Source organism: Pleurodeles waltl, chromosome 4_2, assembly GCF_031143425.1.
Source record: "Pleurodeles waltl isolate 20211129_DDA chromosome 4_2, aPleWal1.hap1.20221129, whole genome shotgun sequence".
Classification (NCBI taxonomy): Eukaryota; Metazoa; Chordata; class Amphibia; order Caudata; family Salamandridae; genus Pleurodeles; species Pleurodeles waltl.
In genome coordinates, this window is record NC_090443.1 from 973,215,575 (window position 1) to 973,230,609 (window position 15,035).

At 46.4% G+C, this 15,035-nt stretch overlaps 1 protein-coding gene across 1 annotated transcript in view; it reads left to right on the top strand.

Moving 5' to 3' along the window:
* The first annotated feature begins 916 nt into the window (after positions 1-916).
* The window catches only part of BTBD19 (BTB domain containing 19), an 800,233-nt gene continuing 786,114 nt past the window's right edge, over positions 917-15,035 (top strand). Inside the window, exon 1 of the mRNA XM_069232814.1 lies at positions 917-1,119. Coding sequence (XP_069088915.1) covers positions 1,016-1,119 — 104 coding nt within the window. The 5' untranslated portion in view covers positions 917-1,015. The remainder of the gene's footprint in view (positions 1,120-15,035) is intronic.

Below are 15,035 nucleotides of genomic sequence, written 5' to 3' on the forward strand. Positions count from 1 at the left end.
AGCACAGCCAGGACAGGCCCAGTTGCAGGCAGCCGGGGAAAGGGTCTCAGCCCAGCAGAAGCACAGCCAGGACAAGCCCAGTTGCAGGCAGCCAAGCTGAGGGTCCCATCCAGTGCTTTAAATGGGCCGGTACTGTCCGGTACGGAGTACCGGCAGTTTTTTATTTTAAAAGGGAGAGTACCTGCACTTTATAAGAAAAACGTAATACTTTTAATTGGAGAGTACCGGCACTTCTCAGAAAAAACCTGCACTTCAATTTTTCCATTTCAAGCACTGGACTCCCATCTCGGCAGAAAAACAGCCAGGACAGGCCCAGCTGCAGGCAGCCAGGGAGGTGAGAGGGGCACAGCCCAGCAGAAGCACAGCCAGGACAGGCCCAGCTGCAGGCAGCCAGGGAGGTGAGAGGGGCACAGCGCAGCAGAAGCACAGCCAGGACAGGCCCAGTTGCAGGCAGCTAGGGAGATGGTCCCATCTCAGCAGAAGCACAGTCAGGACAGGCCCAGCTGCAGGCAGCCAAGGAGAGGGTCCCAGCCCAGCAGAAGCACAGCCAGGACAGGCCCAGTTGCAGGCAGCTAGGGAGAGGGTCCCATCTCAGCAGAAGCACAGTCAGGACAGGCCGAGCTGCAGGCAGCCAAGGAGAGGGTCCCATCTCAGCAGAAGCACAGTCAGGACAGGCCGAGCTGCAGGCAGCCAAGGAGAGGGTCCCAGCCCAGCAGAAGCACAGCCAGGACAGGCCCAGTTGCAGACAGCTAGGGAGATGGTCCCATCTCAGCAGAAGCACAGTCAGGACAGGCCCAGCTGCAGGCAGCCAAGGAGAGGGTCCCAGCCAAGAAGCAGAGGCCCGGCTGCTGTGCATCAGGTTCCCATAGTGACCAGCTGGGCTGCCCCCGCCTCTGCTTTCACTGCTCAATGTCTGCAAAAGAAAGTTCAGGGAGTTAATCTATAAACCGCACGCATCTCTGTGCAGCCCTGAAAGCGGAGTCCGAGGGGGTTCCCCGATGATCTAGCCCCGGGCATGGCCCAGGTCCCTGCCCCCCGGCCCGGCTCTGCCCTCCTCCGTGGGGGCGCCGCCTCCTTCACCGCTGACCTCAGAAGTCTCCTTCATAACCCGCTCTTCAGGTGAGGCATAGCGGGGCCGGCCGGCTGGGAAAGACCGGGGAGGCATAGAAATGACTAGGCCCCATCTGGGGGAAGGGAGGGAAAGCACTTCTCATGAGCGCTTGCAGAAAGTTTGAATATCTAGCACCTGACACGTATAAATGTTTAGCGGAAATGTCTAAGACAGACAGTGATTCGAGTTTAAAGAACTATAGTCGAGACCAACAAATTATTTTGAAACAAGTGTTGCATATTAAGTGTGAAACAAAATTGGACTGTTCTGTGAAATAACCTAGTTGTCTAGCTGGAATCTGTCATATTTGGCACTCTGTGCTCGTCTTACTTTGTTATACCATACCACGTTGCATCTTGGTACTTGTAGTTATGGGTTTAGAGGAGGCAAGCTGCCTTGGCTGAAATATCTGGGCTGGCTGAAGATGTCAGACATGACATGAGACCTCTTGACAGCTATGCAGAGCCTAGCATTTCTTAAATATTACAGATAAGACATAATTCTAAAAAGTGATCTCGAATAACGTGTCAAATCTTCAACTTTTCTGAGCATGTTACCTAAGAGTACTATATATCGTAACGTGAAGTTTTCTCTTACATTTGCTCAAAAATGTATCAAGCTATGTGCTGCTAGGTAAAATGTTGATGGTGTCACAAATGACGTGGGCACTTGGCAGATAAGAAAGGCAGTGCGTTTCTTAAATATTTATGGTGAAACATAATGCCATAACAGTGGCTTGTGTCGTGTGGGAATCTCGGCCAGTTCTACTTTTAGCCAGCTATAATTTGCATTTTGGTATTTGTTGTTTTCTTTTTTTTAAATAAGTACGAGCATGTTAAGACTTAGAGTGCACAGAAAGACTGAGTAATACACCAGAACAGCCTAATGCACTCTGGGTGTTGTAGTTTTGGTTTGAACCAATTGTCCTGATAACGTCGATGACAGTCATTCTATTGTTACAAGGCCAAGACCGGAAATGACATCTCTGATGCCATGGCATAAGGTAACCTAGTTAGCAAGCAAAGGAGCTATGTACAAGACAGGGCAGAGAAGAAGATCCAGGAGGCTCGGTGACAAAGATGTTCTTTGTAGGGGCTCAGCTCCTCTCTGAAATGGAGGACCGAAGGAAGAAGGCTATTGATAACATTGCAAGTAAAGAGAGCGTCATACACTGCTGTACCTTTTCTAAGCACTATGAATAACAGGAGCTGGCATTATAATTTTAATGGTACTGATTTTTCCTACCTTTGGAGGATGGACGGATGTGTTGGCCTTATTGTTTTGTGACCTTGCTGTAAAGCTTGAGAAGGCTTTCCTGCTATTTCCCTTCTCAAACTTGTTGATTTCGAGTCATGATTTCATCTGTTGTATTGGCCTCCCCATAGGTTAGTCATGTTTCGCAACTCGGGCACTAAAGGGATCTCATCAAATTATATCATCATGGACAGGTCTTGTCCCTGTGAGGCAGCCCCCTATCAGCTGAACACTTAAAACCAGTAGGTGCACTATTAACAATCCTTGCTATTAGACTTATTTTAAACCTGGAACTCTTAAAAGTGTTTTGGCTTCAACTATGGCCTGTGTAAACCTACTTACAACTAGGGCCTGGAATGTGGATTAAAATTAGATACAACAGGGTAATAAAGTAAGCCCTTTCTTGCTAATATACAGTTATTAGTCTATATTGATTTTTTTTTTTATAAGACCAACACCTGCTTTGCTGTCTCATCATAAAATAATGTGTTTTGGTTTAAGCAGGCGTGTACTCGCTTCCTAGTCGGGACTGTCGAGAGTTTCCTGCTGTTCCCCCAAAGATCACGAGTTTAAAGATTTTCGCAGCCACAAAACGTCCTTTTAATTACCTCTGATTGTAGTGTTCAGCATAGGTGTGCACTATTGAATTAAATGCACCTGCTTCCTTACACTTCTGGAAATGTGCAGAGTCGGAAGAAGTGTAGGGGCATATATCCTATAAGAAACAAAGGGCCAGATGTATCAAACTCCCGGTTTGCATTTCTTAAATAGCGAATTTGAAGAAATCACTATTTAAGAAATGCAAAATGGGATGTATGAAAACTGCGAGTCGGTAATAGTGATTTCTTTTTTTTTTTATAAAGAAAATTTTATTACATTTTTGCATAGAACAATTATGAATACAGCACAACATGATGCCAACGGGCATCAAAACAATACAATAGTGATTTCTTAAAATTCACAATTGCTATTACCGAATCGCAATTAAGGAATGTAATGCAAACCCCAGGGTGCTGGGGGCCTAAGGCCCCCTTTGATGCACCCCCAAAAAATATTTGCGGACATTTGAAGCTCACACATGCCCGTACATGTCATTTTAAAAAATGCATTTTAAAAAATTGCACATGCTTACGACCAAATTGGATCTGGTGGTAATTGCATTTCCTAAATGCCCAATTCGCATTTAGGAAATGCTTGATACCTGTGCTTTGGAAATCGCAAATAGGAATTCCCTATTCGCGATTTCCAATTTAGAGAATCGCAGTTTGTGATTCTCTAAGTGGGGTTGCAATTTTAAGGAATTTCTGTTTTTGCGATTCCTTAAAATTGCACAGCGAATGCCTTCCATACATCTTGAAAGGCATTTTTTCAATCGCAAACGGACGAATTTTGCGATTTGCACCGTATGCGAATGCAAAATTGTTCGATACATCTGGCCCAAAGATCTTAAGTGGACCCCAATAGAAATAACTGTATTTAAAAATACCTTGGATTAGAATTTAATGTTCTGAAAAAGTAGGCGGCGGACAGACTCCGAGATCCCCTGATTAGTTTAAGGATTCAGTTGCGAGTAGTGTGGTGTTGGTGTTACGCAAACGTCATGCCTGTTGGGTAAACAGCTCAGCGCAGCACTCGTGATTTTTTCCAAAGCATAATAGTGTAATGATATTTTGTGCTTGCAGAGTTGTTCGCCTGTGCCCTACATTTACAGCACCACGAGCAAGCTGTATCCTGTTGAAACTAAAACACAACATGCGAGTTGACATCACAGTCAAGTGACACTTGATTTTTATCGGAACAGGAGGAATTTATCAGTGAAATCATGACTTGTAGGCATACCTTTCCAATTCCAGGGTCAGGCTGGAGGATGTGCAGGCCAGTGAAACCAGTAGGCAGCGGAGCAGCAGCAGTAGCTTGTGCACATGGACTGTTGCTTTGTACTTCAACCAATATTTCACCTTTGTAGGTCATTCCCTCCTAAACTGTCCCTGCCGAAAGACAACATTTGACTCTCTCCTTCGCTACATCGGCTTCCTCATTGAAGATATTGCGCTTTAAAATTATATATTTCGTCCATAGTGTAGGAAACTGTTTTTTTTGTTGTAGTAGCCCCCCCACTTTTTTGTCTGGTATTTGAGGGCTCTCGGTTTCTACCAACCAGGTCCCCAGTGTCAGTGTTCTTTCCCCAAAACAAGGGAACTGATCAACTGATGCCCAATTGGCAACGCCTTTGAGCACCACTGTAAGTCCCTAGTTAGTAGTACCCCTGGTACCTAGGGCAGAGGCACTGAAGAGGGTCCCTAAGAACTGCAGCATATCTTGTGGCACTCTAAGAGACCCAGCACCAAACTCATACGGACCGCCACTGCAGGCTGCATGACAAGGTGCTCTAAAAAGTGAAAACACAACATGGCACACCCTGAGCGCCATGTCCCCTAACACTGCATAGAATATTTGTATGTCACCTCTACAACAGGTTTTATAGCCCTAAAGCAGGGTGCGATATATTACATGGGAATACATATCTGCATGAGCAGTGGAAGCTAGAAAATAGGAACAGTTGGAGGAAGAATGGAGCCCTGACAGGACTTACTGACGTTGCTGTAACCCAAGGGCCATCTCAATGAAGAATACAAACAAGTTACAGCTAGACGGCTTGAACTAATCGCACCCACTGGTAATTACTTGGGTTGCATTCCAATCCATAGTTTTTTTGCCCAGCATGCCACCAGAGATTAGACCCATCCATATCGAATTCAGCATTGGTCAAGCTCCAGTAGGAATATTCATGCATGAACTCCCAAGTTAAGTCCTCTTCGAATCAGACGAGAAGCGATCCAACACCAATTTTGGCCTGTTGACCTAGTTGTGCCTCTTCAGGTGTGTGCTGCTTTGGTCCATTGGCACAGTGAGCACGGGCCCCACATCACTCACATCTAGGGCATCACAATAAAAAGTACAATAGTGTCAGATGGACTCCTTGAGTTAATGTCATTCACTGGTAATTACCGGGGACGCATCCCAATCCATTGTTTTTTTGCTCATCAGGTCACCTCAGATTAGACTCAATCAAATGCAAATCAACTTTGGTCCTGCTCGAATAGGCACAGTCCAGTCCGAACTGCCTAGCCAACCCTCTGAATTGGAATACAAACAACCCAAAACCAGTTTCAGGACTAAGACTGATCAGCATGAGGCAGGTGGCGGTCTGGATTGTTCACATGGTGGGCTTCGTGGACACTTGGACTACTAGCCTCATTTTAAGGAGCTCTGAGCTAAGTCCTTTGATGAAAGAATGGTGGGGTCTAACACATTGTGGATATCAGTGGGGAACTTCTTCAAATATCGATGGGCCTGTCTGATGGAGGGCACGAGGCATAGGTTTAGCCTGCAGCTCAAAAGAGTTACTTTTTGGCAATTGATAAGGCTAGACAAACATTTGCTATGTGGTGGGCTTCAAAAGCTGGAGAGACCCAGGCCTCCCTGGACCCCTGAGAGAGTCTTGAACATATATAACTCATACATATATATATATATTTTATTTAATGACTGCCATGAGAAAATGAGCCATATAAATATACTCTCTCTCGCTTTCCAGCAGCTGTAGATTACATGTTCTCCAGCGGTTGTGAAATGTCCAAAGTTAATCGAAAGAAGTCGAGCCTGTTTTACACATGCTTGCCCTCGGTGGTTTCATGTTATCTAACAATGTTTTAAACCTGTTTCTACATTATTGCCAAAATAGCTGGAGGCATCTGGTCGCACCGTGAGTACCATGACGTGTCCTCTCTCCCCTCCCCTCTGCCCTACTATCTAGTGCTGACTTCCAAGTGACCGTCGCTCGACCCGCTCTCATTCCATCACCCTGAAGCCAGGATTGGACTCGGACTGAAAATAGTCCAAGGTACCAACATAAAAGTGACCCCCCTTATTGACGAATTAGATCACTGAAAAGTCACCCATGTTTGCAAACTAGGGCAATTTTGAACTTGTAAAAACACGTTGTATTAGTGTTTTGCAAGGCATGGAAGACTGCATGGATTTAAGCTTGCTGCAGGCAATGTTTGTTTTCATATCAGAGAAATCAACAATAGAAACTGGTCGAGCAGACCAGAAAACAGACTCATAAATAGCCAAAATTCAGTCCACACACTGGCCTGTCCGACCAGTCGATCGGGTGCTGCCTGTTATCCTTATGGGAAGGGCCAGTGGAATTATGCAACTGTGCAGCTGCTGCGATTGTCATATAATTATAGATTTGCCACAAAATCCATCATCTGCAGACTTTAACAAAAAAAATGTTTCTAGCTGAAAGTTCAAAAGTAAAAAAAATCCAACAACATGTGTTTCAGTACAGTGGAAGGCCCTTCGCAAAAGTTGACTGGTCACCTTTCTGTTGCTTAATGCCATATTTGGGTGTTAAACAGGTATTAATGAGGTGCAACCAACTCCTAGACAGTGTTAGCAAGTGTAAAAATGTCAAAATAATGAACTATTGCTATCACAAAATGTGCTTCATTACCACGCATAATTTACTTAACTTTACAGCATAATTTACATAGTTTACTTAATCCTGCTGCATAATTCACATAATTCCAGTGGCATTGTTTATAGACCAGTCCGACCCTGGGTGAAGCCATATATATCCGAGCTCGGCTATGCTCCAGATACATTATGTGTGCTAAACTCACCGCAGCCCCAATCCGGCCACGATCTGGCTATTGTGGCTGCCGACAGGTTACAATACTTACTCCACAGATCTGGGTCAGAGAGAAAAGCTGATTCCATTCCGGGATCCCCAGAGGCCTGTGGGGTTCCACTGATCCAGCATCCTCTTATTGGCAGGTCACAGAAAATCCCTTGGTTTGGTACCAAGACTGGGAACAAGTTTGGCCACTATTTTGATTCATGAGCCCACTGGGAAGGGCACTGGTTGACTCCATGTTATCGAGAACATTGTATTCCAGTCCTTGTATTTCATTAAACAGCCGGTGGCTCTTCCGACCATTAGTCTTGGTTTATTTAAACCAAACCAATTGGTCTAACACACCTGAAGAGAGTGATTAGTGAAGCGGAAGCCCAGGATAGGATCATGGGTTCCTGACAATGGGTAACCTACGACTGGGTCAGTAGGAGAGTTGGGCGGTGAGACCAAGAGGAAGGAAGACCTTGGTTTAATTTAGGCGCCTGGTGAAGGCCCACTAGTACACTGTCATGCCCTCTTTGGGGTGTTGGGTGCCTATCTAGCTCCCTGCAGTGGTATCCCACGAGGAGCACACATGCTGTTCAGGAGACCTTTGAGGAAAGACTTTGTCCCATTTCTTGGGTGCTGGCAAGAAGGAAAGAATTGGGTTGCCAGGCTGGTCCATGTTGTCGCAAACCCAGATTTCCAGTCCTGGGCTTTCATTTGATAACCTATTGCATTCTGGTACTTGTAGTCTTAGTTCACCTGTTTTTACTAGCGGGACTGATGCACCCTCTTTACCCCAAAGCTGGTGAGTTTCCATCTGCCCCAGAATTGCCTTAATTTAGGACTCCACCTTGAGTACATACATGTTTCAACCTTGTCAAGACCTGCGCCATCATTTCCATCGACCTGAATAAGGCTCCAGACCTCTCAAATGTCAAAGCTGTGTTGAAAGCTCACCTGCTGAGGTCTGGAGCCGCCCTCTGGTCTGGTCGAGGCTGTATTGTTTACTGGTTAGCTGCTGATGTGCTTCTAGCCTGAGCCTTTATTGAACCTGCCGGGTAAGGCCATGCTGTGTATTTGCCCACGGATCACTCATTCCTCTGTACTGTCAATAGAGCAGACTTCACAGTTCACCACTTCAAAGTGTCCTCCGCCACAATTCAATGGTAAATAAATAAAATAAATCAAAGGAAAGCTCTAGCATGACTCTACGAATGTTGCGTTAGTGTGGAAACAAAATGACTCTCAACAGAGCGGTGAACTGTGGTGGAGCCTCACGCAGCGCCATCCATCGGCTCCGCCGCGGCTGGCATGTAGGCAGAGTGGGAGGACGGGCAAATGTGGTGTTGGTACGTGCATGCATGCAAGATGAGTGGTGTGTGTAAATAAAAAGAAAAAGCACTTACCTTGCTTGCTGGAAGACGTCCGACATCCTCCTCGCTCCGGTCTCCAGAAAATTCCCTTAAGCAATCCTGGCGCTGCTCTCATGCTAGTAAGCAACATGAGTGAAGCACCAGGATTGGAGAGGGTTGCTGCTCTCAAGAGTACTAGAGGTCTGTGCTTTCTCCAACCCAGCTGCCTTAAGACAAATAGCCTAGAGAAGTTTAAAATGCTCATGTCTGGCTGGCTGTCGCAGGACAGCCCTCCAAAAAAACATGTGCACTTTAAACTATGCACAGCTTGCTGCTGCCACTCAGCACCAGTGGCCCCACCCTGACACTCGGTTCTGGATGGGAGGATGGAAAATAACATGGTAATAAATTAACTTTATTACCATTTTATTTTTCATCCCCGGGGGAGCATTTTAGGTCGAGGGGCGACGCTCCTCCGTCCTAATGGAGGAGCCACTCCTGCTTCGTCCGTCTCTGGAGTATGAAGGCCAAGGAGATGTCTGATCGAACCAAATGTTATCATAGTCCAAATCATCGATTTAATCTTCCACACTGATTTTTTTCTTTCTTTCAGGATTTTGAACACTCTTTACCAGAATATCACCTGGGAGGTTGTATTACAGTGAACCGGGGCAATGTCCTTGTGTCTGTAGCACGGCACAGGGTCATGCCCTGTGAGGTGACGCGGACCTGCACGCATACCCTGACCCCGTGTTGGAGATCGCTGGCGAGTTAATAAAAGGTGAAAAGCCCTGCCTGCATAACACATGCAGAGAGTTAACCAGCACAGCACGCTTCCACATCTTCCTCTCCCCGCCCGCGGCCCAGCACATCAATACCAAAGTGTTTGCCATCAAGGACTGTGCTCGCCCCTGCCACGCCGTCTTTCACTGCAGGCAAAGGGCCTGATTTTAAGCCAGGTCAGGGATCTCCCCAACAGGCAGGCACAGGTTGTGACCACAACCCTGTGTGGGGGCAGGGGGTTGTTGTGGGTTCCAGAATCCCCTGCTAAGGGCACAAAGGAGTGTATTAACTTTACAACACATCCTAGGATTTGCAGTTAGTGCAACTCCAGAGAGCCTGTCGGCCTCCACACCTTGGTAGGCAATATGGCACATACCCAAGTGCATGGACATACATGCCAACGTTTTAGAACAAGAAAGCGGGAGGTCCTGAAAACAATATTGGGGGAAAGTATTTTCCTCATTGACTTGTATTGAAGCAGAGGCAGTTTTAGGCAGAATGCAGATACATTATAGCCATTTTTGGCTTCTAAAATCAAGAGGTCTCCCACCAGAACTGGGTGTGTTAACATGTATGCTTGAACACTACCTCAGTTGCGTGGGGCACACAATGGATTTTACACACAGGATTATACAAGAACTTGCCGGCTCTTTCGGAATTCCGAAGGGCCCCAGAGTGCAAAAAGTGGGCACAAAGACCCATTGCCTTCATGGAGCACTTCTATACTCCGGGCTTGTTGGACATGACCATTCTTAGGGGTTGTACCTGAAACCTTTAGCTTTTTCCTCCCATTTTGTTGCTGACTCTCTTTGCGTGGCCTGAGGACTCTGGGCACTTTCCAACTGTACTGCAGTGGGAAAGTGTGTGCGCCCTTCCTACGCATGCCAGGAGAGGGCACTTACATGATTGGTTCAGGGGTTGTACCCAGGAGTGTCCTGTAAAAAGGTATACCACATACCCAGGGTGGGTATAGCCCTGGCTACTAGTGGGATGTTGCGCTGAGTGTGCCACCCACTAGAATAACTGTCAAGAATGTATCTGGCCTGACAATGCAGGCCTGTGGTGGCACAGTTGCGCTGGTGCTCAGGTTAGCACTTCTAACTCCGTAGCCAATCCTGAGTGGGCCTTCCACTACTCCTAGAGCACCCCCTGAAGGGTGGAGCAGGTGGTGGATGGAAGGCTGGGCAGGTACACATGAGTGTCCCATGCCCGGTAGTGAAGAACCTGGCTGCAATAGTGGATTGCAGTGGAGCAGCCTCATAATGTTTTCTGCCATTGGATTCGTCCTGACAAACCCCTTCCTATGGTAAAGGTGGTTTAGTCAAAAAATAACTTAAAAATGCCACTTATAGAAAGTGGGCATTTCTATGCTCTTGTGCCCTTTAAATTCGACTCTAGTTCACACTGGAGGCTGTGGGAGCACATCTGTGCATTCCCCAGCGACAGCTATAAACAATAGGCACACATCTGGAACAGACCTCTGCAATTTGAGGGCCTGATGGGATGGACTGGAAGAAGAGGTTTTGACACTTGGCTTCTTGGGGCCTGATCATGGCCCCACTAAAGATTGAGATCTGCATTAGCACCATGGCAGACAGGACTGAAATGTAGGGGAGACATCTGTGGTTCAAAAGGAACCCTCTGAACTGCCCCAAACTTCAAAAGCACACTACAGTATAGGTACTGGTGCCACACTGCAGCAAACTATAGATATGCTTTTAGGGACGCAGGACCGGAGATACTGGACTCCATGGTGCACACTGCCATAGGAATCTGTTGTGCACAAGGAGTAATTACTTCCCTAGGAAGGGACGCCTACCCTTCCTGAATTGTGGCTGGCCTGGGCTGATTGCCTGCTGCTATGTGACATCCTGAAGTGTGCACTCCAAGGGCTTGTTGGCTTGCCCTCTGTGGAGGTCTCAGGGACATCAAAGACCACCCTCGAGGGACCTACACCATCTACCTTTGACATCAGGAGAGTGGTACCCTCTTAAGTGCACACATTGTCTGCTGGATTCCACCTGGTAGCCGTGGTGTGAGCATGGAACTAAGTATTGGGCCTGAAGACCGGATTGCCTGGTGTGCAGCCTTCAAAGTACTACCCACCTTCAGAGTGTGGCCCTTAATCATGGGGTCTCAACACTATTAAACGTATTGTTGGTGGTGAGTGGGTTCACTGGTTGCGGAACCCTGCATTGTTGATCGCGCTCATTTCTCTCATGAGAAACACCGGCTGCATGCTGATTGCGTGCGGTGTCCGATTCACAGATTACAACCCTTAGAGGTGGGGGAGTATCCATAGCAGTGCTGCATTCCACCTTGTGTGACACCGCTGAACTTGCACCACTGTGTGTGACCGTAATTGTATGGTACGGAATTTATATCTCCTCGTGTGGGTTCGGAACTGTCTGGTGTGACTCAAGTTATTGTGCACCAAATGCGGTGCCCCATTTCCAGGGGGTGCAGAGGAGGGGATTCGTGTACTGGAGTGTCTGGCTTGGCTGAGTGCTATTGTGAACGGCATGTGTTCTATGGTGACCCTCTCCCCATGCTTGGCAGAACAGGGTCCTTGCCAAAAGGCACGAGCCACAGACCTTTGAGTGAACTTCCCAAGTCAGGGGCCAAGCCTCCATTTGTCTACTGCTGCCTGATATCCTGTTATCTATTTTTTCCCCACCTTTTCCCAGGGACCCTGAACAAGTATGATCGCGATTGGTCGAGTACCCGGGGAAAGTTTTTATTTTTTATTTTTTTAAATCTCCACTCCATGGGCCAGGGTAGTAGGGTTGGTTGAACAGTGGAGGAGGATTTGGCCACGGGGTCTGCGAGTACAGTGACAACTGACCTGCTGGATATCAGGACACCAATTAGGGTGATGGGAGCGAGTGCTTGTGAGTGCATGCAATAAGAGCCTGCCTGATATCCGTGGCACCATGTAGCGGTGTGCAGTAAGTGTGTGGGAGTGACGTTGTTTCCTTGCCAAAGTATTATCATGGTGGACATTGGTTTTTACCTATGCGGCCTAGGCCTAGACGGCTATTTAAAAGTGCTGTAATTATCGGTGTGGACACGTTGCTGCTATCGTTGTGAACCAGGGTGCACCCCATAACTGTGTGGTATTGAATTGTAACAATTGCTATGGTGGGTCTTGTGCTGACAACCTTCTGTACCGCATGAGGGTGTTGAGAGGGAAAGTAGGATGTTTCCCAAGTATACATATTGCTGATGCTGTTTTAACACAATTGGGCCTAGTACTGCTAGTGATATTTCCAAATATGATTTATGGCCAGAAGTACATGATTTACATGTTGTGTTAGTTAATGTGTGTGTTGAATACAAGTTTTCTTTACATACACAACATGTGAATTCTCTTTTGTGAAGTTCTGTGTATTATTTGTGTAAGAATGCTGTGCCAATGTGTTACACATTGCCCTTGTGATAAGCCTGGCTGCTCCGTGCCAAGCTACAGTGCAGGTTATACAGTGAGTGCAATCCTACACCTCTGACGGGAGTGGTAGGTTCTGCCTGTGTAGGGCCTTGTCTCAGCCAACCAGAATGTACAACTCCAGCAGGGCCCTAGCAGCTTGAAAGGATTTTCTGTAGTTTGGGGGTCAGTCGTTCTCCTATATGCATGTGAGGTTTTACGTGTGGGGAGGGCAAAATATGCTCGGCGTTCCCTTGGAGCCTTTATTGGCATCTGTGCTGACAAAGGACTCAAAACTAATGTCTCAAAATGGGCAATCCTGGTGATAGGATTGGAGGGCGTTCGGGAATCACCATGGTGTTATGGTGAGACTCCCTGATTTCCATTATCATGACTCTGTAGAGAAATGTGCCCTTCCCCCGCCTTAGGGAAGCCTTAATACCTGCCATTTTAAAGCCGGGCATGGGTGCCAAAGAACATAAATCCTGCAGGCCACTTTCTTTGTTAAATGTGGATAATAAAGCATGTGCTCGCTGACAGGCTTTCTCTGTTAGTGGAATGGTTTATCCTACCTGACCAAACAGGTTTTACACCTGAAAGAGCCACCTCCAACACGCTGTGCATGGTATATGCACGGATACATCAGATTCGCCCACACATCCAACATGTATTGTTTTTTTAGATGCCTAGTAGGCATTCGATTCACTGGAGTGGGCGTAAATATTTAACTGACAACAATTTACCTGTGTAGCTTCTTTTTACAGCTTGTTCAACTGCTATATACTGCTCCTGTTGCCAGAGTTCGCATTAATTATATTTGCAGCCAAACGCAACAAGGGTACCCCGTCACCATTATTTTTTGCTCGTACCGTAGCGCCAATGGCTTCAGCATTAAATTCTCCACTCGGCGGTTACCATAGTCATAATACGCAGAAAGCATCGTTTTGGTTATTAAGAACTTTGTGGAGAACCTGGGCGACATAATCTATGGCATTGTCCACTTTGGGGGCTATTCGGGCATCCAGATCAACTGGAGCTTCCACTCACCGATAACACTATCAAACCAGTCCTGGAATGTCCTCTGCCTTGGAGAGGGAGATAGTCAGATATTTAGATGTCCTTGTCAACCATTGGCCAAGAGATGGTTCTCAGGCACCGCTAAGGACCTGCGATTGAAGAGCCAGCTGCACAAATGTAGGGGCGGATCCGGCTATCCTTGGCCGACTGAATTGCACTTACCAAAATGCTTGTATTACTCAAGTTCCGATGCCTTATCAAGATTATGCCTATACCACCAGGGGCGAATATGTTCCCAGACTAGATGGACTATTAACTAGACTAGCATAGGAGGGGCAAGAACCTGTGATGCCAATGGAAGAGGCTGACCTAGACATGAGAAGCAGATGGTGTTGCGATGCCTGAGGTTGAAAGATATTTTCTTGCTGCAGAATCACATTTTACATGCACTGGATTGACCCCAAAAGTGCTGCCCCGCAGTCACCTATTGAGAGGGACTAAATTGAGCCCGGGACTTTAAGAACCGTATTTGTAACCAGTTTGCCTAGCTCTGGCAAATGAATAGAAACGGTTAGGCGATCTGGACTGCTGTTCAGGGAGTGGGGAAAAACACAGTTACTCTTCAGAAATGCCTATTGCAGATAACCCATCCCTATTTCCAGATCTGAACAAATCAGTAAAATTTATACGAAACTGCCTACCTTTGCAAAAGTTGGCTCATCTTTCCCCTATTGGCAATTTACTAACTATTGCTCAGTTTTGTGAAAGCTCAACATACTCTGGGCAGGTCTGTATACATTTGAATGTGCTAAGGGGGCGTCGGCCATGCCCTACTGGGACACTTTCTTCCAAGAGCCTGGGGAGGCCCTGCTATTTATGAAGATGTTTTTGACTACGAATACTAGGGGATGGATGACTAGACTACTTAAACTTTAGAATGAACGTATGGCCCTCCTCCGAAGGTCCCACTAAGGTGGGGCTTCCCAAGCTTTTTAGACTCATGGCCTAGTTTTAAGAACCGCAAACACACAGGACACAGGACGGGCAATTTTACTCTAACTATAACATCATGTGTTCGCGCACTGTCTTTTACAGGTATCTAATTTTCCATTGAAATGGCCACAACATTTGCACAGACATACAATTTTTCAGATAAAATTATATTGTACACAAATGATAAAGTGTGGAAATTGGGTTTCAGTGAATGTTTATCATTTGTGCTTCATCAACTAAAGTGCCTTGATTTGTTTTGATTCTATTAAAATCTTTGTTACCATCACAATTCTTTATTACAAAAATGTGCTTCAATTTTCCTAACTGCTGAATATGTAGAGTTCATTTACAGGTATTCACATTGTGCGCTTTGTTACAAAAAATTATGTCCTACAGCCTTTCCTCCCAGTA